The sequence below is a fragment of the Candidozyma haemuli genome, assembly GCF_002926055.2.
Source record: "Candidozyma haemuli strain B11899 chromosome Unknown B_2014730914, whole genome shotgun sequence".
NCBI classification, from domain to species: Eukaryota; Fungi; Ascomycota; class Pichiomycetes; order Serinales; family Metschnikowiaceae; genus Candidozyma; species Candidozyma haemuli.
The window spans coordinates 165,554-187,042 of NW_020289902.1; the positions used below are offsets into that span (position 1 = coordinate 165,554).

Below are 21,489 nucleotides of genomic sequence, written 5' to 3' on the forward strand. Positions count from 1 at the left end.
ACTGGTGCTCACACGCCCGAAAATATTTCTAGCGCATACATTCAGCATTTGACATTACTCCAGAACATGTCAGAAGGACCCGAAAAACCGGATCAGCTGACAAAGCCTAAAGCTGAAGCTTCTGGCAAACCAGCCACACCTCCTAAGAAAGGATGGTCGAACCCAGCCTTGAGGGCAATGGGCATCCCCAGGATCTCGCTTCCATCTAGAAACTGGATGATCTTCTGGACTGCTTTGGCCGGTATAACCGGTGGAATCGCCTATGATAAGTACCAGCAGAAGCAGATCCGTAAGAAGTACATGCAACAAGTCGAGCAGATGAGTCAAGAGATCTATACCGCAGACAGGGTTCCTAGAAGGCTTACTGTCTTCATCGCTCCTCCACCTAACGATTTCCTTCAAGAATCGTTGAAACATTTCAGGAGATACGTCAAGCCAGTGTTGAATGCTGCTGCTATTGACTTTACCGTGTTTACTGAAGAGAGACAAGGTGATATCCGTACTGAGGTTGCAGGAAAGATCAGACAGTTGAGAAAAGAAAGACTTGAAGCAAAGAGAATAGAAGAAGAGAGACTCAAGCAAGAAGCTTATGATAAGTCATGGAAGAAGTTTTTTACTGAAAGCGTTCCAAAGACTGTTAAAGGTTTGGTCAGCAAAGAAGAAGAACCTGAGGTTTTCGTTAGCCGTCAGGACTTATACTCCTCCACAGATCTTTTAGGTCTATATAAGGTGATCGAACCTATAAAGTGTGAGAGAGACGATTCCAAGGATGTCGTTTTGGCTGGTGGTGTTCTTTGTATCGGAAGAGGTACCTACAAGGAGTACTTGACGGGTGTACATGAAGGTCTTCTTGGACCTTTGGATGCACCACCTCCACCTCCACCAGAGCCTAAGCAACTCGATGAAGTTCTTGGGGAGAATAAGGAAAAGAGTGAATCAGAGACACCTTTGGCTGTGCCAGCTGCTGACAGTCCTGCTGTGGAAAAGCCTGAGGGTGCATCTGTACCAACCTTGGACTCAGTAACATCGCCAGAGGGAGATGCTACGAAGACGGACAAACCAGAAGAAAAACTGGAAGCAGATGACATTGACGACTTTGGCCTGAACATAGAGAAGTCGAAGCTTCCACCTGTGCCAAAGCCTTACATTCTGCCATCTGAATACGCCCAGGCTTCATTGGCTCCAGAATTGAACATGGACGAGATTGTGCGTAATGACAAGAACGTACCAGTGTTGTTTGAGCAGCCTATTGGTGTTTTCACCGTGCCCAAGCTCTCAGGTGTGCTCAACATACCGACAAAGATTTATAGATACTACACCAAGAGATATCTTGCAGAGGATGTCGCACAGCAGACGTTGGAAGCTGTTTACGGCCACAGTCGACCATACGACAAGATGGATAGGTTCTTGGCTGCCGAAGAGGAGTTGGACTGGCCCAAGAAATGGATCGAGAGAGGCAAGAAGAAAAACAGTGAATGGGTGCAAGAGCTTGAGGTTGACCCAAGAGTGATCCAGAGAATGAGAGTTTTCAGCAAGAGCGAAAAGAACGAGGGTGGTGAGCAGCTGGATGCACCAAACAAGCAGTAACCATGTAAATAGAAAGAAGACACCTCGAAAGCAAATTTTTCACCAACCATACATAACCAAAATAAGCATACCGATAAAGCACAACCTAAACACAAACAATGGCATCGGCGGCGATTACAAAAAACAAATCGCCTTTCCTATATCCTAGGCGACCCGAACCATAGCACCCGGTTTTTCCCACATATTCTTGACTTCACGTAAAAATAAAAAACAACCATTGTTAAAATTGCCAAGTTGGAATATGCTTGTGCGGTTGCAAAAAAAAGTGCTATGACGTTAAGACGGCGAAAAACGAAAAAAAAAGAGCACAGCACAGCTGAAAGTCTTCTCAGATAAAGTAACACAAAAAGCGAGCAATGAATGAGCGAGTAGAACTCACACGGCCCCCAGCCACGCCGAAAAACCTTCAATCGCCGAAACCAATCTGCATCAGCGCTACTAACGGAAGATGTTTTTGGTCGACGTGACAATAAGCCATGTTTCCCAATCCAGCGGGAAATAGTATAATGCTACGGTTTAAAAGTGTCTTGTCTCGGTTAAACCTGGCCCGGCCATTTGCAGCCACCAAAGGAAGAGGAAGAAGAAGAGGAAGAAGAGGAAGTAGAAAGAAGAGGACATGACGACGTAGCAACATGACCATACCGCTATAAAATGTAAAACTATAAGACACCAAAAGTGCAAAAGAAACTGGGACCTGGTCAGACCTCCTGGTCCTTATAGCAGCCTCCAGCTGACTAGCCTCATGCTTCCTACTCTGCCTGCTCTGCCTAGAGGTTTAGTGTAACGATCAAAAAGCATGCCCTACTTGCCTATTGCCATCTTTGTACCCTTTTCCCCACGAGCCACCCATATCTCGCCCACCCATATCTCGCCTATTTTTCTTATCTTCACCCTCTCGCCTCCCGCCGATATATGTCTTTGTGCTGGAGGCCCCACGGCATGCTCTGTCTTCTGCTTTGTAGCCGCCTCGGTCGCACATAACCATGTGACAGGCCGAGAGCTACCATTACTTGAGATCTGGCACTGGCTTGGTACTGACCTTCTTAACGGCATGCCTGGCGGCTTGCCTGATGGCTGACGGCACTCCACCAACCCCGGAATAATATAGTCAGATCATTTAACTGGATATTCACGGCCGGCCGGTCAGTAAGTGGGTGGGTGCAAAAAAAAAAAAGAAAATCGGGTGGAATCGTATTTCCCGTTCTGGCTCTACACTTTCGCGAACCACGGCAGACCGGTGGCCGGAATTACTCGGGACACTCACAGAGCAGTCAAGGCAGGGAAGAGAAGGGAAGGGAGGAAGGGAGGAAGAGGGAGGAAGTGGAAGGGAGAAGAGAGAAAGAAGGGAAGGGAAGACTAGGTAGAGAAACATGGTAGTAGTGTAGTGGAAGGTAGAGATGATGTAGAAGTATGGGAGTATGGGGGTAGCGTGGTTCACCAGTAGTGGCTGGCGCCCCTACTGGCTCACTGGTGTTCTGGTGACGTCGCAGCAGAGTCAAACGTCAAACCCACCTCCATGCCACCTGCCCAGGCTAGATCTCACTTAAACAGTGTGCCTGAGTCTCAGTCCGAGTCGGCTTATTCTACCGCCTTCGAGGTTTGTGGTGTTTGTGGGGCAGGGGCAGTACGGGGCCACCGATTACGCTTATGACGTTGGCCAGGGCAGGCCTCGTTGGACGATAAGAAATGGAGGGTGCGGGTCCGGTAGCGGGCCATGCGAAGAAGAAACGGTGCACCCGGGGCTCATTGGTGGTTTGATTTGTCACTGATAGCGCGCGGTCAAGGCAAAAGGAAGAGGGCCCAGTGCGGCGGTGGCAGGTGCACGTGACCTGCTACCTTTGTGATTGGCCAGAGATCTGGTAACGTGCGTGGACTGCTTGTCTTGTGTGCATGCAGTTGACTCAAGTGAGAGATGATGGAAGCTCCCGGTGGGAAGACGTGCAGGAGGTAAGATGGCTAGCTAGGTTGGCAGCCATGGGTGCCCTGGGCATATAAAGGGCCCCATCTCCCCACGGTTTAACCTTTTTTTTTCTTTCTATCTTTATTACACATTCATATTTACCATGGTCCTCCCACACGAACCCGAATTCCAGCAAGCCTACAACGAGTTGTTGTCTGCCCTCGAGGACTCTACTCTCTTCACTGAGAAGCCAGAATACAAGAAGGTCATCCCAGTTGTTTCTGTGCCAGAGAGAATCATCCAGTTTAGAGTCGCCTGGGAAAACGACAAGGGCGAGATCGAGGTCAACAACGGTTACAGAGTCCAGTTCAGCTCTGCCTTGGGCCCTTACAAAGGTGGTCTCAGATTCCACCCAACCGTGAACTTGTCTATCCTCAAGTTCTTGGGTTACGAACAGATTTTCAAGAACGCCTTGACCGGCCTTTCTATGGGTGGTGGTAAAGGTGGTTCCGATTTCAACCCTAAAAACAGAACCGACTCCGAAATTAGAAGATTCTGTGTTGCCTTCATGAGACAGTTGGCTAGATACATTGGTGCTGACACTGATGTCCCAGCTGGTGACATTGGTGTTGGTGGCCGTGAAGTCGGTTTCCTCTTTGGTGCTTACAAGTCCATGCAAAACAACTTTACTGGTGTTTTGACCGGTAAGGGTTTGACTTGGGGTGGTTCTTTGATCCGTCCTGAGGCTACCGGTTACGGTACCGTCTACTATGTCGAGAAGATGATTGAGAAGGCTTCTAACGGTAAGGAGTCTTTCAAGGGTAAGAGAGTTGCCATCTCTGGTTCCGGTAACGTTGCCCAGTACGCTGCATTGAAGGTTATTGAGTTGGGCGGTATTGTCGTTTCTCTCTCTGACTCCAAGGGTTCTATCATCTCCCAGGACGGTATTACCCCAGAGCAGGTTGAGGCTATTGCCGCTGCCAAGGTCAAGTTCAGAACCTTGGAGCAGATTGTTGGCGAGAGTGCTTCTACTTTCTCCGGTAAGAACAAGGTTGAATACATCTCTGGTGCTCGTCCATGGACCCACGTTGGCCAGGTCGACGTTGCATTGCCATCTGCCACCCAGAACGAGGTTTCTGGTGAGGAGGCCAAGGCCTTGGTTGAGGCTGGCTGCGCTTTCATCGCTGAGGGCTCTAACATGGGTTCCACCAAGGAGGCCATCGACGTGTTCGAGGCTAACAGATCTAAGGGTGTTTGGTACGCCCCAGGTAAGGCTGCCAACTGTGGTGGTGTTGCCGTGTCTGGTTTGGAGATGGCCCAGAACTCCCAGAGAGTCACCTGGACTGAAGAAGAAGTTGATGCCAAATTGAAGGACATCATGTACACATGTTTCGACAACTGTTACGAGACTGCTGTTCAATACTCTGTTGACAAGGATGCTTCTGGTTTGCCTTCCTTGTTGAAGGGTGCCAACATCGCCGGTTTCATCAAGGTTGCCGACGCTATGTTCGCTCAGGGTGATGTTTTCTAATGGTGTAACGATATAGACTTTTCACTTCTCATTTATATTAGACAGGAATTTTACGGATACCAAAAATAAAAATTACGTGTAGTTGTTTAGTTGATTCTCGGAGGTTTCCGTTTACTGTGAGGTTTAGGAAGGTGCCAACCAGTTGATGACGCCCATCCACCTAACGAATCTTATCGAACTAAAGACAGAAATAATAACACACAGTATTTCTAATAAAGTAAGAGAAATTATATCTCTCTAGCTACCTGTAACTCGCGTCTGCTTCAGTAGCCACTTCTACTATGTGGGTCCTAGTACATAGATCAAGCGCGCCTTGGGTATTTACATTTCCATACATCTATCTTCATCATCATGGGATCCACAGAAACGTCAGCCAAGCTACCTGACTTCAACAGCTTCCCAGACTATATCCCTGTTCACCCTAGCGTGAAGGTGAACACTGAATTTGGCAGTTTACTTCTTCTACGAGAGATAGAAGAGCAGTTACTGAGCATTCAAAGCAGCGCAGAGTCGTTTATAGAATATGCCAGTTCCAGTCCCCAGCTAGCCCAGAACGAGGGGTTTAAGGTTTATTCCGAACAAATGATCAAGTCTTATGAGAAGTTTTACCTTGCTAAGGTGAAACTCCAAGCTCTACAGCTGGCACTCAAGAACGCACACAGAGAGCTTGTTGACCATAGAAGAACCACATTGGAGTTAACTCTTTCAAATTATGACGAGTGCAAAGAGCTTATAAGGAAAAACTTTGCTGACGGGTTCAGCGATGACTTGGATGAACTAATTAGAGAGAAACTGGGAGCACGGTTTGAAGAGCTTCTACATCGAGACCCATCCTTCACCTTCATAAGGAATGCATTCTTCGTGCTTCAGTTCCCAGAAGATCCTCTTCAGGATGAACAAGTCGATGAAGAGTTGGCCGTGGAGGGAGGTAAGATCTCGTTGAAGGATCCGCTTTCGATGAACTATTTTTCAGACCCGGTGGTATCCAAGAGGTGCTTCCATGTTTTTGAAAGGGCACATATAGTTCGTCAGATGAGAGTTGCAAGAGATGAGTACGCCTGTCCTGTTACTGGTTGCGACCAGTATCTTTCAGAAAGCGATTTGTCTCCCGATAAGCTTATGAAGCTTCGAGTGAAGGTGTACATGGGCATGACAAAGAAGAGAGACCACGAGTCTGTGGTGAGAATCTAAGACAAAGAGACATGTCCACCTTCATCACAGTATATAAATAGAGCCCCAAAGCATCAAATTTAATTTATCATAGTTTGCATGGTATGTACCAAGGCATCAGCCGTCTAAGGTGTTCATAACTTGTATGCGCGAAGTTATCTACGTCCCTAGATACTACTTATCTCTCTCAAAGCAATGCCAGTGGAACACGGCAAACCACATGCAGCAGATATACCTGTACGGGATTTGGACGATCCCGAGGACGACTTGTTCGATGAGGATAGAAATGACTCCCAGTTTCTCGATCCGCTAGACTATGAGAACAGTGATCAAGGTCTTCGCAGCCAACCACCTACAAGGTTCTGGGGCAAGATCCAGGAGTACTTCAATGGTCCCAACTCTTGGAAGCCAGGCTCTTATGAGATGGTGGATACTAGTGGAACAAGTCCGGACTCGTTTGAGATTAGCGATGGTGATGGGGATAGTAATGACACTCTTAGTGATGAGGATGCTATGAACCAGAAGTTGAGGGAGATAAAGATTGCCAGACTTAGGAAAATGGTCAACTGGGGAGTGTTGGCGTTTTCTTTTCTACTATTTTTTATGTGGCTTACCTATGCATTCTTTAGGCTGGGCGGTAAGAAGTCTGACGAAGAGCCAAGCACGTTTGATAACAAGAATAAACGTGTGCTTTCGAATTCGACACATGACTTTTACCCAACGACCATTCTTGTGTCTCTTGATGGGTTCCATCCTCACTATATTTCCCCTCAAAGGACTCCAGCGCTTCACAATATGATGGTAAATGACTATGGTGCTCCATATATGACACCGGCGTTCCCATCCTCCACGTTCCCTAACCACTGGACTCTTATAACTGGTCTTTATCCATCTGAACACGGAATTGTTGGTAATACGTTCTATGATCCAAAGTTGAAGAAACAGTTCGTCAATACTGATCCAGTTAAGGGTCTCGATGCTGATTTCTGGAAGGGCGGTGAGGCTATTTGGACTACCACGTTCAAGCAGGGTGTCAAATCGGCAGTTCATATGTGGCCTGGCAGTGAGGTCCCAGGTATCGGAGAAAACGGGCCCATGGAAGTGGACAAGTTTAATGGAACAGAGTTGTTGACGTCAAAGATTGATAGAGTTATGGGCTGGATTGACCGTGAGGATATTCATAAACGTCCCGAGTTGTTGTTGACATACGTTCCAACTATTGACCAGTATGGCCACAAGTTTGGCATTAGTGGGCCGGAACTTACCGATGCTTTGAAGTACGTTGATGACTTCATTACTCTCATGATCCAGGAAATAAAGCTGCGTAATTTGGAAGATATCGTTAACCTAGTGGTTGTGAGTGACCATGGCATGGCTCCAACATCAAACGATAGACTCTTGTTCCTCGATGATGTTGTCGACCTTTCAAAGCTCGCACATATTGACGGATGGCCACTCTTTGGCTTGAGGCCAACTGAAGAGTTCACAGTTGACCAGATCTATGACGAAATCAAGGAGAAGTTCGAAAAGCTTGACGAAAAAACCAAGAAAGGATTCAATTATTACAAGGTCGAAGATTTACCCAAAGAATGGAACTTTGGCGGCAATGACAAGGACCACGCTTTCAATTACAGATTAGCACCAATCTGGATTGTACCTAATGTTGGATATGGTATAACCACAAGGCAAAAGTTCAAGGAGAAAGGCGAGAATTATACTCCAAAGGGAGTCCATGGCTACAACAACACTGAACTCTTGATGAGGGCTATCTTTTTAGGAAGAGGTCCTTACTTCAAGAAGCAATTGGCCGACAATAAAAAAGTTCTTCCATTTGACAACACTAATGTTTACAATATTATTTGCGAGTCCCTTGACGTGAAGCCATCTCCCAATAACGGTACTCTGGCGGATTCGTTTGTCATTTCCCAGAACAAGCTTCTTCCTCCTGACTGGAACGACAATTTGATCTACCCAGACTTGCCATACGAAGTCGACCACCTCGTCAAAGATGCAACATATGATTTGCTCTGGCGCAAACCAAGTGGACGTACCAAAGTCACCACGATTTCCTTGAGTACCAACAAAGACCCACAACTGAGTCTATCGTCCGAGGATTCTATGCTCAAAGATTTTTCCACGGAGACGCTACCCAGGCCTAGTGATTTCGAGCATCTGACCACAGATACAGATAGCGAGTCCGAGGAAACGTCTGAAACAGAGCACTCTGATGACGACAGCGATTCGAGCGACTCAGATAAGGAGTCTTCTGGAAAAGGAGATGATGACCAAAGCGCACTCGATGGTTTTATCGATGACGTTTCTGATCTAGTCGATGACGTTGTTGGAACCATTGGCAATGGTGTCGATTCGGTGCTCAATTACTTCGGTGGGGGTTGAGCCTACTATTTGTATAAAAGGGTAATAAGATAGAGTTTGTGTTACTTGCCTATATGATCTCTACCATACTTCATAAGGATCCTTGTCCTCTGCGCTAATTTCCACCTCGGCTTCAGGAAGTTCCTGTTGCAATTGCTCTTTCAAAACCTTCAAGAAGGCCCTCTCGGTGTTGGAATGGTTACATGCAATGAGAGAGGAGCCCTTTTCAGTGAAAAACAACGCCTCATGATGAGACAACTCACCAGTATAGTACAAATCAGCTTCAACTCCTCTGAATACGGACCCACCCGAGCCAGCACAAATGGCAATGGTTTTAACAGAATGGTCCTTCTTCAAGTTTCTGCCCACGCCAACCTGGACATGTCTCAAAGACTGGGAGTCTTTCACGTTTTCCACAAGACTTGTAAGTGGTGCTGGTTCTTCAAGCTCAATGAAACGACCCATGCCACAACCTTCTTCATCTGGGTTAGGTTGGATAACCAGGCGAGACTTCACTTTCAAGTTTTGAGCAATTCCGTCAGCCAAGAAGTCATTCACACCACCCTTTGCACTATCCACAGCAGTATGAGGACTGTAGACGCTGATATTGTTCTGTATTAATCTGATGAGTGATCTCTGCTGTGGATCATCGGAAGTGATGGACTTGAGACCTCTGAAGATGAATGGATGGTATGCCACAATCATGTTTGATTTCTTTTCGATTGCCTCGTTGGCAACATTCTGTGTCAAGTCAATTGTCAATAAGATCTTACAGGAGTCAGATTCGGTGAAGTCTGAAGAAGAATCCACGAGTAAACCAGTGTTATCCCAGGACTTGTCTGCTAGCCTTATTGGATAGAGCTTTTGGACTGAAATGTTAGAAGGAGATTGGTAAAAGTTAAGATATTCACATACTTGCGTTGGTGGCTGCTAAAACAGCACGTTTTGATGTTGGACTGGGCATTGCTGAAGAAGGTAGAAGATGAAAGATGGAAAACTGAGAATCTGGGGTACGAGATAGAGTTCAAAAAAAAAGAGTGCGCAAGCCCGGAATCGAACCGGGGGCCCAACGATGGCAACGTTGGATTTTACCACTAAACCACTTGCGCTGGAAAACTTTGTGACTTTTGCCCCCTGCCAGAATTGAACTAGCGACCTTTGCATTACAAGTGCAACGCTCTACCACTAAGCTAAGGAGGCAACTTGTAGAATTTCCAGTATAGGTAAATATAGATCAAATCAAAGAATAGGCTAAAAATGGCCCAAAATTGACAGAAATTAATCCATATTAAACCTTGCATTTTAAAAGTTAGGTTCATGTGTTTATTTAAGCTCAAAATCAGGCAAAATTGCGAAAAATGCAAACCAAAACCCAGCTGGGACGAATCTGACTTGGTGTTTGGCAAGGTCTAATATTTCTAGCACAGATTGAGGTCCGAAAGGAAATTTAGGGTATTAGTTATGTAATGAATTGATTGAATGCTTCGTTCATTGAAGGAATTTGATTTGACGGTGTCTTCAGATTTGGCTTCAATTAGGATTTCAAGCCCCAAGCAAAGGACACCAAGAGCAACTACCATGTCAACTTCTTCTAGTATGGATTATTCGAAAGACAGAAAAAAAAAAAAAAGGTCCCACAGAGACCACTTGAACGCTCCTTCTCCAATTGAAGGAAGAACCCATCATGTTTTGATCAATGTGGTAAGGCTTTACCGCAGAATCTTCCATAAAGCAAGTAACAATGAACTCCATAAGAGTTTTTGTTCACCAAAAGAATCAAATAAAAATAATCTAAGCCCTCTAGATCATTGGTATTTTCAGTAATGACCTACTACGGTCCTCATTCATATCCATAAAGAACTCCACCACCTTACAACCAAACGGCGAAAAAACCTTCGTAAAAACCGTTGGCCCACCATCTATCTACCCCATCTACCCCATATTTCCTACCACAAACCCTCCCCACCGCTCTTCACCGCTCTGTCAAAGCCTACTGTTCCCTCGGAATGTTTTACAGTACTCCGCGAGAAAGGCTTCACAGAAGAACCTTAAAAAGGCCCCCATCTTTCTAGAAACCAGCACTAAATTCCACAAAAAAAAAAGCCCCATTCGTCTTCTTCCAAGCCACCATCACCCATAAAACACCTTTAACTACCGTTTTCTTCCATCCTTCATGCTGACAAATGGTAAGGCTGACACTTACACTGGTAGCGCCCCATGGCACCTCGGGTCGCAAAGTCTCAAAGTCTCGCTCAATTGCTGCAAATCTCCAGCCGTCCAGTGGGGGCACCCCAGTTTCAGTACACCACTTATAAAGTAAGAAAATTGCAAAAATAGAAAACCAATCATACGACGCTCCCGCCTTGATCTTTACATACAAATTTCACCCTTTTCATATGGGGGTTCCCCTTGGAGGGGTGTGGTGGCTCTGGTTCAATGGGCGGGACCCTTCGCACTATGGATTGTGAGGGAGTGAGGCACTGATGGAATAGAGCCATGAAAAATGGGTTAAATTAACCGCAGAGCCTAATCTTTCTTTCTTTCTTTTTTTTTTTTATAAAAGAACTACGTCCTTCTTATTCATGTCTTCCATCCCACTCGAGGATCTCAACGAACCTTTCTTGGAACCAGGGCCCGAGGGCTCTACTGGCGATGGGCATGGGCCTGATTTCAAGTACTTGGCAACGCTTCCACCTAACCAGAAGTATGTGACCCAGTTCAATGGACAGCAGGTCTATATCGACTCTGTGGATTGGCGTGATAGCAAATTGATGAAGTTTCAAGTGGTGGTGGCGCTTCTGACGTTTATCTTGTTCGGTCTTGGTGACCAGACCATCGGTACGATTATCCCGAAACTCCAGGAACAGTACCATATCGGTGATTTGCAAACATCTTTTATATTTTTGTCTTCGACAGCTGGGTACTTTATCCTGGCGCTTACTTGTGAGTTCTTCCAGAGAAGCTTTGGCGTTAGAGGCGTGGGTATCATTGGTACCGGCTGCTTGGCTTTGGCTTTCTTCATCATCAGCACTCATCCGCCATTCTGGCTTTTCATTGTGTGCTATATGATTAACGGTATTGGTCTTGGAAGTTTGGATGCTAGTGTCAACGGCTGGGTCGGTGGTATCGCTGACTCAAACCAGATTCTTGGAATTGTCCATGGCTGCTACGGCTTGGGATGCATGATATCTCCCCCATTGATCACAAAACTTATGGAAAGAAAGCATAACCCATGGAACTGGAACCATTACTATGTCGTGCTTAGCATTTACGGTGTTATCAATTTGGTCTGCTTTACTTTCTCCTTCCGCCATGAAACCGCTGCAAAGCACAAGTTCAATGTCATTCTCAAGGAGCAGAAAAGAAGTCTTGCTGATAAAGATCCAGAGTTTGAGATCGGTTCGGGTGACGAATCTGTCGAGGACACCGTTAACGAAGGAACTGATGTCTCGTTCACCGATGCTCTCAAATCTAAGCTTGTCTGGGTGTTTGCCATCTGCTTGTTCATCTACGTCGGTGGTGAAGTGGCATTTGGTGCTTGGTTGATGACCTTCTTGATCAGAATCAAGAAACTCAGCTACAATTATTCCTCTTGGATGGCCACCACTTTCTGGTTGGGTCTTACGGTGGGCAGAATAGCGCTTGGGTTCGTTACCGCTCACGTATTCAACACGGAACTCATGGCAAATCTTGCGTATATTGTGGCTTCTCTGGCAGGCTACTTGATCTTCTGTCTTTTTGCATTTTCAAAAGCCAACTGGATCTTATTTCCAATCGTTTTCATCACAGGCCTCTTTGTGGGTCCTATTTTCCCCACTACCATCGTTGCCTCTATTGAGATCTTGCCCACAAGGTACCATGCAACCAGTGTGGGCTTCATTTGTGCCTTTGGTGGAGGTGGAGCTGCCGCTCTTCCTTTCCTCGTGGGCTTTGTCGCTGATCACAGCAAGCTAGGAATGAAAGCACACCCTTTCATCGTGTTTGCATTATACCTTATCTTATTGGTGTTGTGGGCTGGAATTTGTAAGCGTTATGCTGGTCATAAGCGGAGGGGTGTACTTTAAGATTATAGAATTCCTCCCTGGGCCTTCCACTCATCTGGAGTAAATCCCTTTTGAGTGAATGCATGGATGGCAGCGATTTCTTCTTTCAAAGCTCCATTCACCAAACGGTGCCTCATTAGTTTGTTCTTTCCTTTGAAAGCCTCAGACACAATGATGACAGCAAATGCCTGTCCACAACCGCCTGACATGTCTTCAACCTGGACAAGATTGGCCTGGAGCCTTTCCTGAATGATTTCCTTGAGGGAATCTGCTGTCAAGGTCATACTGATGCAAAAGATAAGAAGGAATCGTCGGCGGTTTTTCTCACTGGAAATCTCGAACTCGTATTGGCACACTGTGCAGAACACACACAGTTTTAACATTATTCTACAACTAGTTCATAGATATTATTACTTGAAATTTATTATAGGCAACTTTTATTATTATGTCATAACCTCATCATTATTTTGCTGTCGATATAGAATCCACTTTCATTTGGCCTCGTTTGATAGTGTTCTGTTGACTTGGTTTGGTGGATGCCTCAAGCTTGAGGAACCTTTTGAAAAGCTCGGGGTCTTCTTTGGAATGCTTCTGTACTTTGCTGAATATATCCTTTGAGCTGAGTGTATCCAACTTTGGAGTGTTGGTGAATTGGCATCTTTCGAATAATTCCCAGAGATCGGGTGGGATAACTGCTAACTCTTCGTGCATCTCAATCATTTGATTGACAACTTCAATGGCCAAAAAGTAAGACTCTCCGGATTGCACTGGCGGACCTTCGGCAGATTGGCTCTTGGAAATAAGAATGTTAGGCGCAAGCACCGTAGCTAAATTGTGGGTATCCATCTTGGACCCTGAATCATCGTCGGTAGATGCGAAGGAGGCGACCCATCTGAAGAAATGGAGGAGCACTTCGAGAAGGTTTCTGTGACTCCTAGGAAGCATACAGTATGTGAGTTGCAAAATTCTCTTGCACAAGATACTGTCATTGGTCTTTCTGGAGGAAATCCACAATTCAAAAAGGTTGAAAGTGAGCAAAGGATTTGGTAACTCTCTGAGCCATTTCTTCAAAAGTGCAGCCAACTGGACAGCCGAGTAATTGTGGAAATCTGGAGACTTGAGAGGGTTTTTATTAATCTGTTCTGTCAATTCTCTCAAGTTCTTGATGTTACCGTTCAAACGGAAAATACCTTCAACCGACATATCCTTCTTCCTCAATGAGTTGACCACATCGTCAACCACAATGGGAATACGAAGTTGAGCAGGGCCAACTCCCAAGTCAGAATCAACACCATAGCGCTTCGTCAATTCTTGGAGATCAGTACCGAATACATTCATAGCCTTACTCTTTTCGCCTCCACCGAACTTGAATTTGTCCCAGAAGGTTGGCAGTTTTCTTGTCTGGATCAACGAGACAAGATCTTCTCTTGAATGGTCATCTCTAATGGCAAGGAAGGCTTCCACGGCAATGTGACGCAAAATGAAGTGCTCAGATTTCGATAATTCGGAGTAGTATTTGATCTTAACCGGCACTGGAAGCTTCTTTACGACATTCACATCTTGCAGACCCTTAAACTGGTGAATACTTCCGCCAGCGGACGATTGGAGAGGCTGAGCCTTCTCATACAATGAGTTGTGATGCTTGAACGCGTTTGGACGTTGATCTCTTGCCTGTTCAGCAGCAACGATTCTTGGAATGTCGTCCAATGTTAACGACTTTTCGTTCTTCAATAAGTCAGAAGTACGGCCCAAGCTACCGGTTGCAACCGCAATAGGTGGTTCATCCCTAATCTTGAGCGACTTATTGTGCGCCAGGAAATTAGCCTGATCTCCATCGCCTTGATGCATGACAAAGGATAACGACGAAGCAGAACTTGGCTTTCTTGTCTGTCCCTGTATTTCACGATCAGCATTATCTTCCCTAGCAGAGTCCGCTTCTGGAGCTTCAAGGATGACGGACTTTCTGGCACTCTTCTTCACAGAATTAGACAACTTTTGACTCTCCCTCTTAGTTCTTAAAGACGTAACATCTTGAAGGGTCTTCGAGAAAACTGTTTCCGTGTCACTGACTTGAGAGCCTTCCTCGGCAATATTGGACATCTGTGGACGCATGCCACCTTGTTCAACCTTCTTCAGTGGGTCGTCATCCTTTCTTATCGCAGCCTTAGTACGGAACATGGCGATCTTTAAAAGATAGATCAATTGTGATAAATCAGACACCGACGTGAAACCGAATTGGTAACCCATACCAGCCTTTGCGTTCAGTTTGGAACACTCGACACAAAGCAAAGAATCATCTGCTCCACAGAGGAAGTTCTCCACTTTAAAGTCCAGCGAAGGCTTCCTTTTACAGGAAGAACACTCAAAGCATTTTCTGTGCCACCTAATGTTCTTGAATCTGTAACACGACTTCTCAATACTCTTTTTGCATGCCCGGCACGCGTCGGTAGCGTTTTGAGGAACAGCCAATCTGGATTCAAGAGAAGGTAATCCGGAAGCAGGATTCTTTAAGCCTTCCTCGACTTCTTCGTAACGCTTTGCTGATTTGAGAAATCCATCTAAAGCTCTAGTATCACCTCTCAACTTATTGAGTTTGAGGGCGTTATTAAGACCAGTTCTGAAAAGAAGCTTAAGATAATGAGCACAGCCTGTTATGACAGATAAAAGCTCAGCAGAAAGGCTTCCCGAGTTGGCGATTTGAGTAGATTTCCTGAGAATGGCCAAATAGCTCATAAGCTTTCCAGAAATATTTCTGGGCTCTTTTCGAAGAGGTTGGAAGTTGTCAAACGCATCAACAGAATAAATCTCTTCACCAGAAGCGTTTCTCTTTTCCTGACTCTTAGATGGATCCGAGTTACACTCAATGCACATGTTCTGGACAAAGTCAAGAGCAGAAAACAAGATCTCGACGTACACTATCAATTTGCTGGTAGCTTGAATGCCATTTGCCCTGTTACCTGTACAGGCCGAAAGAAGCATTGCAGAGATACAAGATGCCAAGGTTTCTTCAAATCCAGATAGAACTAACCAACACCTCATAACTATACTTTCGATCTGCTGCTCGATCGCAAGAAGCTTCTCGGGATCTATGTCGCTCTCTAGGAAAGTAGAAGCAATCTGTTTTTCAAGCTCAAATTTGCTTTGAAGACCAACTGAATCAGGTGTAATGAAAACGTTCCAGAATTTGTACACCATATAACATTCCGGATGCCATTGTTGATTTTTACCACCTTTAAACAACTCAACAAATTGTTTAACGATAGAAGACTGACAACCTTCACATTTGGTAGCAAAAAGCTTCGAGTAATGGTAGTGGCAGTAAATGTTACTTTCATGCTCGTAGTAACTTTCTTCAGAATCAAACACCTTGCCACATTCCGAACATTTGAAATGCTCGACATGGTATTTGTTGCCCAAAGCAGTAATATATGGACCTCTCAAAGCACAATTGCAATTGTGGCAAATTAAATCTAGTTTCTTGAAGTAGTCATATTCGCATAGTGGAACCTGGCTGACACTTCCATCCGGTAGCGTGATGTCTTGTGGGAAGAATTTCGAAGAGCATTGGTGGCCACATTCGTGACAAGTGAAACATTCAACATGATAAGCACTACCAAGAGCTCTAACAAACTGACCAGCTATTGGTTGGTCACAGACCTTGCAGATTTTTCTCTTTCTTGGAGCACTCAGCCGCGTTTCATGAGGAGTTTGCTGTAATTGCAGCTGCAGCAGCTGTTTCCTACTTAGTGACAATGATCCAACATCAGGAGCAAGGGCTGGGTTTTGTGTAGGAGACGAACTCAGATGTAGACTGTTCGGCGTTAGTTGACGACGTGGGGCCAGAGGCGTAATAGGTGGTTGAAAGGAAGGTGGTTTGCTCTGGGCATGCAGCACTCCATTCAGAGATTTCTGAAGGTCTTGTTGTTGAATCTGTCGAGGCATTGGAGTAGAATTATTTGGATGACCGTTGGAAAAGGTTTCTGGAAGCGATTGTTGTGGAGGAGGGGTGTGGTGTGGGGTGAAGTCGAACTCTTCAGACATCGGCCTCTGTTTACTTTTATTGAAGAAAGGCAGCAGATGGCCGTATTGTCTCGGCTTTTGCATCTGCGGATGGGTCTGTGGATGTCTAATAGTACGGTTAACGACGGGGGATGGTTCATGATCTTGCAAAGGAGGAAGCAGGGATGAAAAGGGATGAGTTGGGGTCGTTTGGGTGGGCAATTCCTGCCTGGGATCTACCCTTGGCTCGTTGTTCATATCTGAATTTCGTTTTAGCTTTGACTCTGGTTTGTCATGTTTTCTGAAAGGATTACGGTTCTCTTTTACCAGCCCCAGGGAACTCGTTCTTGAATTTGGCGCAGGCATCTTGGGAAAGTCGAAATCACGTTCAGCTTCGGGATTAGGCAGTGGTTGGAGCATATCTGGGAGATTCTTGGATGAAATTGGCGATATGGCGATGGAGTGCCGCTGGGGAGGAACAGCCAATTCTTGCAGGGCAAAGGAATCAGAGCTATTATTTCTAGACGTGGCCGGGAGCGGAGGGATCAAGTTCGTCCATTCAGAGGACGTCTGGACGTTTTTCGACTGGAAGGCCTCGTGGCTGAGCGACCTGGCGTGGGAGGAAGGGTATCTGCTGCCATTGGAGCCGAGTTGACTGGGTGATTTCAGGTGTTGGCGAAGCGGCAGGGACGCTAGGCCCTTTAGGAACCGTTTAGGGCTATGTGGATAATCAGACTGCCTGTTTTCACTATGGCGCATGTTTTATTTTAGGATAAAAGAGTGACTGGGGTTGGAAACGGGTAATAGGAACAAGGAATCTGGGGAGTCGAAACGAAACGAAACGTAAAAAAAAAAAAAGGACGGTCGACTATTAATGGGAATTATCAATGGAGTTAAACAAGTGGACACATTCGACACAAAACAACGAAGAAGCACCAATGAAGGTCTATATATGGATTCTTTTTTTTTTTTTTTTTTAATGAATGGATGTAGTTGACTATTTTTTCTGAATCTGTGCGTGTCAGAGGGAGAAAAAGCAGATTCAGAATCGCAGTGTTTTGGTCCGCGAAAGCACATAAAAAAAAAAAAAAAAAAACTTGTCCTGTGCGGAATGAGACAAACTCCCCCCCAGCATGTTGCAAAACCGACAATAGGCCAAACACGGGTAGAAGAGAACAGAGAAGAAGACAATATGGGCCATTAAAAAGTTAAATTACCAGGGGCTTTGAGGGGGTAGAAGGAAATATGTATAAAGAAGAGAAATCGCTTACTTTTCTGGGTTTGGCAACCAGGGAGATCTGATGCTGGTGGTGTTTCCACTTCCCTTTTTTTGCACTTTTTTACCTTTTTTTTTCAATGCAACAGTCCACTCCCAAGGCTTGTTTACCCCCAGTCGACCCATTGTGCCCTGTTTGGGAGACTCGTTCTCGCGCGCATCTACAGCGAAAGGTTGGGATAACCGGAGGGGAGAGCAGCTATGGAGCTGAAATTTGGACACGTAATAGACCTGGGCGTGGCGAATTTAGTGGTGTAATTTTCATCAAATTTGACCAACTAGTTACCCCAATATATCGACCCTCCCCCATTTGCAACCGCTGCCGCAGTGCGCTGGCCGGCACAAAGTGGCAGCAGAATAGCCTTGTAGGGAAATTACCATAGAGGACTAATTGGAGGTGGAGGCATTGACCACGACGCGTAGACCGAGGCAAAAAAAAGAGAAATAAAGAGGCTTTGGGGGTTGGTCAGGGGAAAGTGGGTTTTAGAGGACAGTGAATTTAAAGAGGTTGGACCAATGTTTGGTCGGGTTTCCACCTCCCTTGGGGTTCCCCTTTTCGGTCTGTCCTGTGCTCTTCTGCGTTAGTGTGCGTTAGATTTCGCTCGCTAGAGGCTCGCGGCGCATTCCATATGAAAAATACTCCCGGTCTTTTTGTCCAACCTTTTTGTGCGTGTTTGGCGTGGGGGGTTACCTGCTTAGGCAAAATACTGTGTCAGGGAAGTGTGTTCGTTTGGACGGCGCGTCCAGGGTTCAAGGGGTTTCTTTGTTGGATATGGTGAGTGTTGGTAGGGACTTACTGGGGGTAGATCAGTGGGGAGGGACGTTTTCTGGGGCACTGCCGCGCTGCCTTATACTATTGGCTTTCGTTTACCTGGGGAAAGCTAATGGTGGGTGGAATTTGGGTTTTGTGAGTTTGGGAGGTGTAGTGAAGGGGAAGAAGGTTGATGGGTCAATTGGGGTTTTGGTGGTTTAAATGGGGCCTTGGGAGTTCTTTGTGCTTCGGAATCAGTTGGAAATGGCTGCAAAGACACAAAAACGACGAATGGGGCAAATACCGAGGTTCAAGTGGCTTGGTGGTGGTTTGGACGTGTTATGGTAAGCTAGAGATAGACTGGTTGTTTGTATGAATTGGTGGTTGTAGAATTGTGTGGGTGTGGGTATTTTGGGTAAAACGGCAGTGGAAACGCTTATGTCAACCCGGGTTAGGAGAAAGTATAACGGCTTAATTTGCCGAGATGACACTGTGCGGTTATAGTTCCTTTTGTTGGGATTAATCATTGTTTTTCTGTGGTTCACGGAAAGCCAAAATTAGCATGCAACTGTACGTTAAAAGATTCGAAGCAATAGCAACCAATGTATCGAATCAGCGTATTGGAAATTGCTTTTAGACGTGTTTCTACTTGGATTGGCTGTTGGCGGTCCTTTCAGCACACGATGGTTGACCTAGGTTTGTGCAACCGAGTAGAATTTAAATGGCCACTAATGGAGAAGTGGTTTTGAGTCCCAGCATTCAAGCTTAACGAAGAATTGAAGTGATACAAAGCCGTTAATTGCAGATCATAACTCTCTTTGTGCTGGTAGATACTTCAATTCAAGGCTCTAACTTATGGCACTTAGCCTACCAATTTTCAGTACCTCTTTACTAAAAACCACCCCTAGTTCAATTAATAATTGCTGGATATCACCGTCTACGGATATGTTTCTTGCATCTATGAGCAACCACGCTTAGCCTTTAATCGTGCAATGCCACACGCCTTGTAAACCAAGCCCATCATTATCTGACACCACCAATTGCAACCATCATTCACGTACCATCACCAACTCCCAAACACACAATCATCAATGACTCGTGGGCCAAAATAATCCTCATTTAGCCCGTGCCAAGGTCATAATATCCACCGTTACATCCCCAACTGCAAATCTTCCCACGAGGCCCAGCCATGAGCCACCACATACGGACCCGCCTTCAAGTAACCTCACATATTTTTAATTTCTTTGCCTCGACCAAGGTTACAATCTTATCAGTCACCAGGCACCAATAAGCAACGGTTGCGAGAGCTTCCGCAGAATGGCGCCACGGCAGTTTACCTCCGGCAGTGTGGGCTCACCTCAGGAAGTGGTATTCGCTTAAACGACAAGAACGAAAAGTACACCAAATTGAAGAGAAAGGGTGAAAGAAGCGGTGATGTGTCTTTTTGGATCACAGGGCATTTTTCTAAATCTTCCTGTTTTAAATTATCACTTCTCCTTGTGCTTTTATGTCTGGGTGTGGCTTACCGTTTGCAGCCATTAGCGAACATCACCAGACGGAACATCTCACGATAGGCTCAAAGTTTCTTTTCTATGCCTGCGGTGTTATGACTCTCGAAGTCAACGCCTCCTTCTGTGCATCTTCGGAAAAACTCGGCCTGACTCGTCTAGGCTGTTTTGTGGAAGTATATAAGGAGGGCCTTGCTGGGGGTTGTTTGGTTCTTCATTCACTTACACTATTATACAATGTTCGCTTTCGCTCTCAGATCTGCTATTGCCCCAATCGCTCCCATGTCTTTCTTGACGCCTCACACTTCCAAGTTAATTGTCAGTGGAGTGTTATCGCTTGCTGCTAGCGTGCTGATGGCTTCCTGGGCTGAAAAGAGGAACCATGGCAGCTTCGTTAGACTGCTCGGTCGTTACTAGAGCGGTCACCTACCATCTAATTATATGTTTATTGCATTTTGGGTTTTGCTTTCGCATGTGTGTTGTCATGCTGAATCAAGGTTTTTATAGATTAATACAATGTTAAGTTATCATCATCGTCGTCGTCATACTATCACACTCTAGGATTTCTCTAGAAACACCCACCTTTGGTTGTAATTGTTTGTTGGATCAGTTCTTTTCAGAGGTCTGCGTGTACCGTTTTGTGGTACCGTAGAGCATCTCTCTGCTCTGGCGGCAGACATCCACAAGGATGGACTTGCGTGGTAGGAAGTTTGGGAAAACAACCTTGATACCATTCTCTTCGGCTCCGCTCTTGTGCTTAGGCAGCGTCAAAACGCACATGTAAAAGATCACTTGTCCGAAACCATAGAATCCTTCATGGATGACAATATCGATGGTATCAGACAATGGTATGAACTCTTGTTCGGTGAAGCCCCACCTGTCACGGCTGCTGAGTTGAATGCCCATATCCTTGATTATCATCATACTGTCTTGGGGCTCCTGTAGCGATATAAGCGCCAACACGATGAGCGAAAGAGCCACAATGGTCCCAGTTAGGCATAGCTTCCGAAGAGCGGCCGACGTAAGCGATTGAAGAACAGGAACGTCTCTGGCCCAACCTTCAGCATTGGCAAGAAATATTTCCGCCAGCGGGATATATATGTCAAGAGCTTCAAAGACGTAGCCGGCCTCTTCAGCGAGCCGTAGCACAAACAGTACCAATATGCCACATAATACGGCCACGAGGGGTACTTTCCAATATGTTAGGAAACGGGAAGGTTTGTTCAGCACTGTATAAGTGGCCAAGTTCTTGCTGTCAACCAGCGTGATATTCAAGACGAAATCTTTTCTGGAAGACATGCTGCTGGTGGCCAGGAATTTTTCAGCACTGATGAGCCATCAAGTGGTG

At 45.7% G+C, this 21,489-nt stretch overlaps 8 protein-coding genes and 2 non-coding genes across 10 annotated transcripts; 5 read left to right on the top strand and 5 right to left on the bottom strand. All coding sequences in view use genetic code 12, as the record gives it.

The window, feature by feature from the left end:
- Positions 1-66: 66 nt before the first annotated feature.
- On the top strand, positions 67-1,587 carry TIM54 (Tim54p; the record flags this gene model as incomplete). The annotated part of the gene is made up of 1 exon (XM_025484678.1): positions 67-1,587. One exon carries the CDS (start codon positions 67-69, stop codon positions 1,585-1,587), a length of 1,521 nt encoding a protein of 506 aa, XP_025339609.1.
- A 2,063-nt stretch (positions 1,588-3,650) lies between these two features.
- Positions 3,651-5,018, top strand: GDH3 (glutamate dehydrogenase (NADP(+)); the record flags this gene model as incomplete). The annotated part of the gene is made up of 1 exon (XM_025484679.1): positions 3,651-5,018. The coding sequence occupies one exon, from the start codon at positions 3,651-3,653 to the stop codon at positions 5,016-5,018; it is 1,368 nt and encodes a 455-aa protein (XP_025339610.1).
- A 351-nt stretch (positions 5,019-5,369) lies between these two features.
- On the top strand, positions 5,370-6,209 carry MMS21 (SUMO ligase; the record flags this gene model as incomplete). The annotated part of the gene is made up of 1 exon (XM_025484680.1): positions 5,370-6,209. The coding sequence occupies one exon, from the start codon at positions 5,370-5,372 to the stop codon at positions 6,207-6,209; it is 840 nt and encodes a 279-aa protein (XP_025339611.1).
- Positions 6,210-6,383: 174 nt separating this feature from the next.
- On the top strand, positions 6,384-8,585 carry CXQ85_000955 (nucleotide diphosphatase/phosphodiesterase; the record flags this gene model as incomplete). Its single annotated transcript, XM_025484681.1, has 1 exon — positions 6,384-8,585. One exon carries the CDS (start codon positions 6,384-6,386, stop codon positions 8,583-8,585), a length of 2,202 nt encoding a protein of 733 aa, XP_025339612.1.
- A 60-nt stretch (positions 8,586-8,645) lies between these two features.
- NIF3 (Nif3p) lies at positions 8,646-9,528 on the bottom strand (the record flags this gene model as incomplete). The annotated part of the gene is made up of 2 exons (XM_025484682.1): positions 8,646-9,433; positions 9,480-9,528. 2 exons carry the CDS (start codon positions 9,526-9,528, stop codon positions 8,646-8,648), a joined length of 837 nt encoding a protein of 278 aa, XP_025339613.1.
- A 74-nt stretch (positions 9,529-9,602) lies between these two features.
- Positions 9,603-9,673, bottom strand: CXQ85_000957. Its single transcript has one exon. It is a non-coding gene; the product is annotated as a tRNA-Gly (tRNA).
- Positions 9,674-9,692: 19 nt separating this feature from the next.
- Positions 9,693-9,764, bottom strand: CXQ85_000958. Its single transcript has one exon. It is a non-coding gene; the product is annotated as a tRNA-Thr (tRNA).
- Positions 9,765-11,146: 1,382 nt separating this feature from the next.
- On the top strand, positions 11,147-12,628 carry CXQ85_000959 (uncharacterized protein; the record flags this gene model as incomplete). Its single annotated transcript, XM_025484683.1, has 1 exon — positions 11,147-12,628. The coding sequence occupies one exon, from the start codon at positions 11,147-11,149 to the stop codon at positions 12,626-12,628; it is 1,482 nt and encodes a 493-aa protein (XP_025339614.1).
- Positions 12,629-13,069: 441 nt separating this feature from the next.
- Positions 13,070-17,365, bottom strand: LRG1 (Lrg1p; the record flags this gene model as incomplete). Its single annotated transcript, XM_025484684.1, has 1 exon — positions 13,070-17,365. The coding sequence occupies one exon, from the start codon at positions 17,363-17,365 to the stop codon at positions 13,070-13,072; it is 4,296 nt and encodes a 1,431-aa protein (XP_025339615.1).
- A 3,382-nt stretch (positions 17,366-20,747) lies between these two features.
- On the bottom strand, positions 20,748-21,440 carry CXQ85_000961 (phosphatidylinositol N-acetylglucosaminyltransferase; the record flags this gene model as incomplete). Its single annotated transcript, XM_025484685.1, has 1 exon — positions 20,748-21,440. One exon carries the CDS (start codon positions 21,438-21,440, stop codon positions 20,748-20,750), a length of 693 nt encoding a protein of 230 aa, XP_025339616.1.
- Positions 21,441-21,489: the final 49 nt, after the last annotated feature.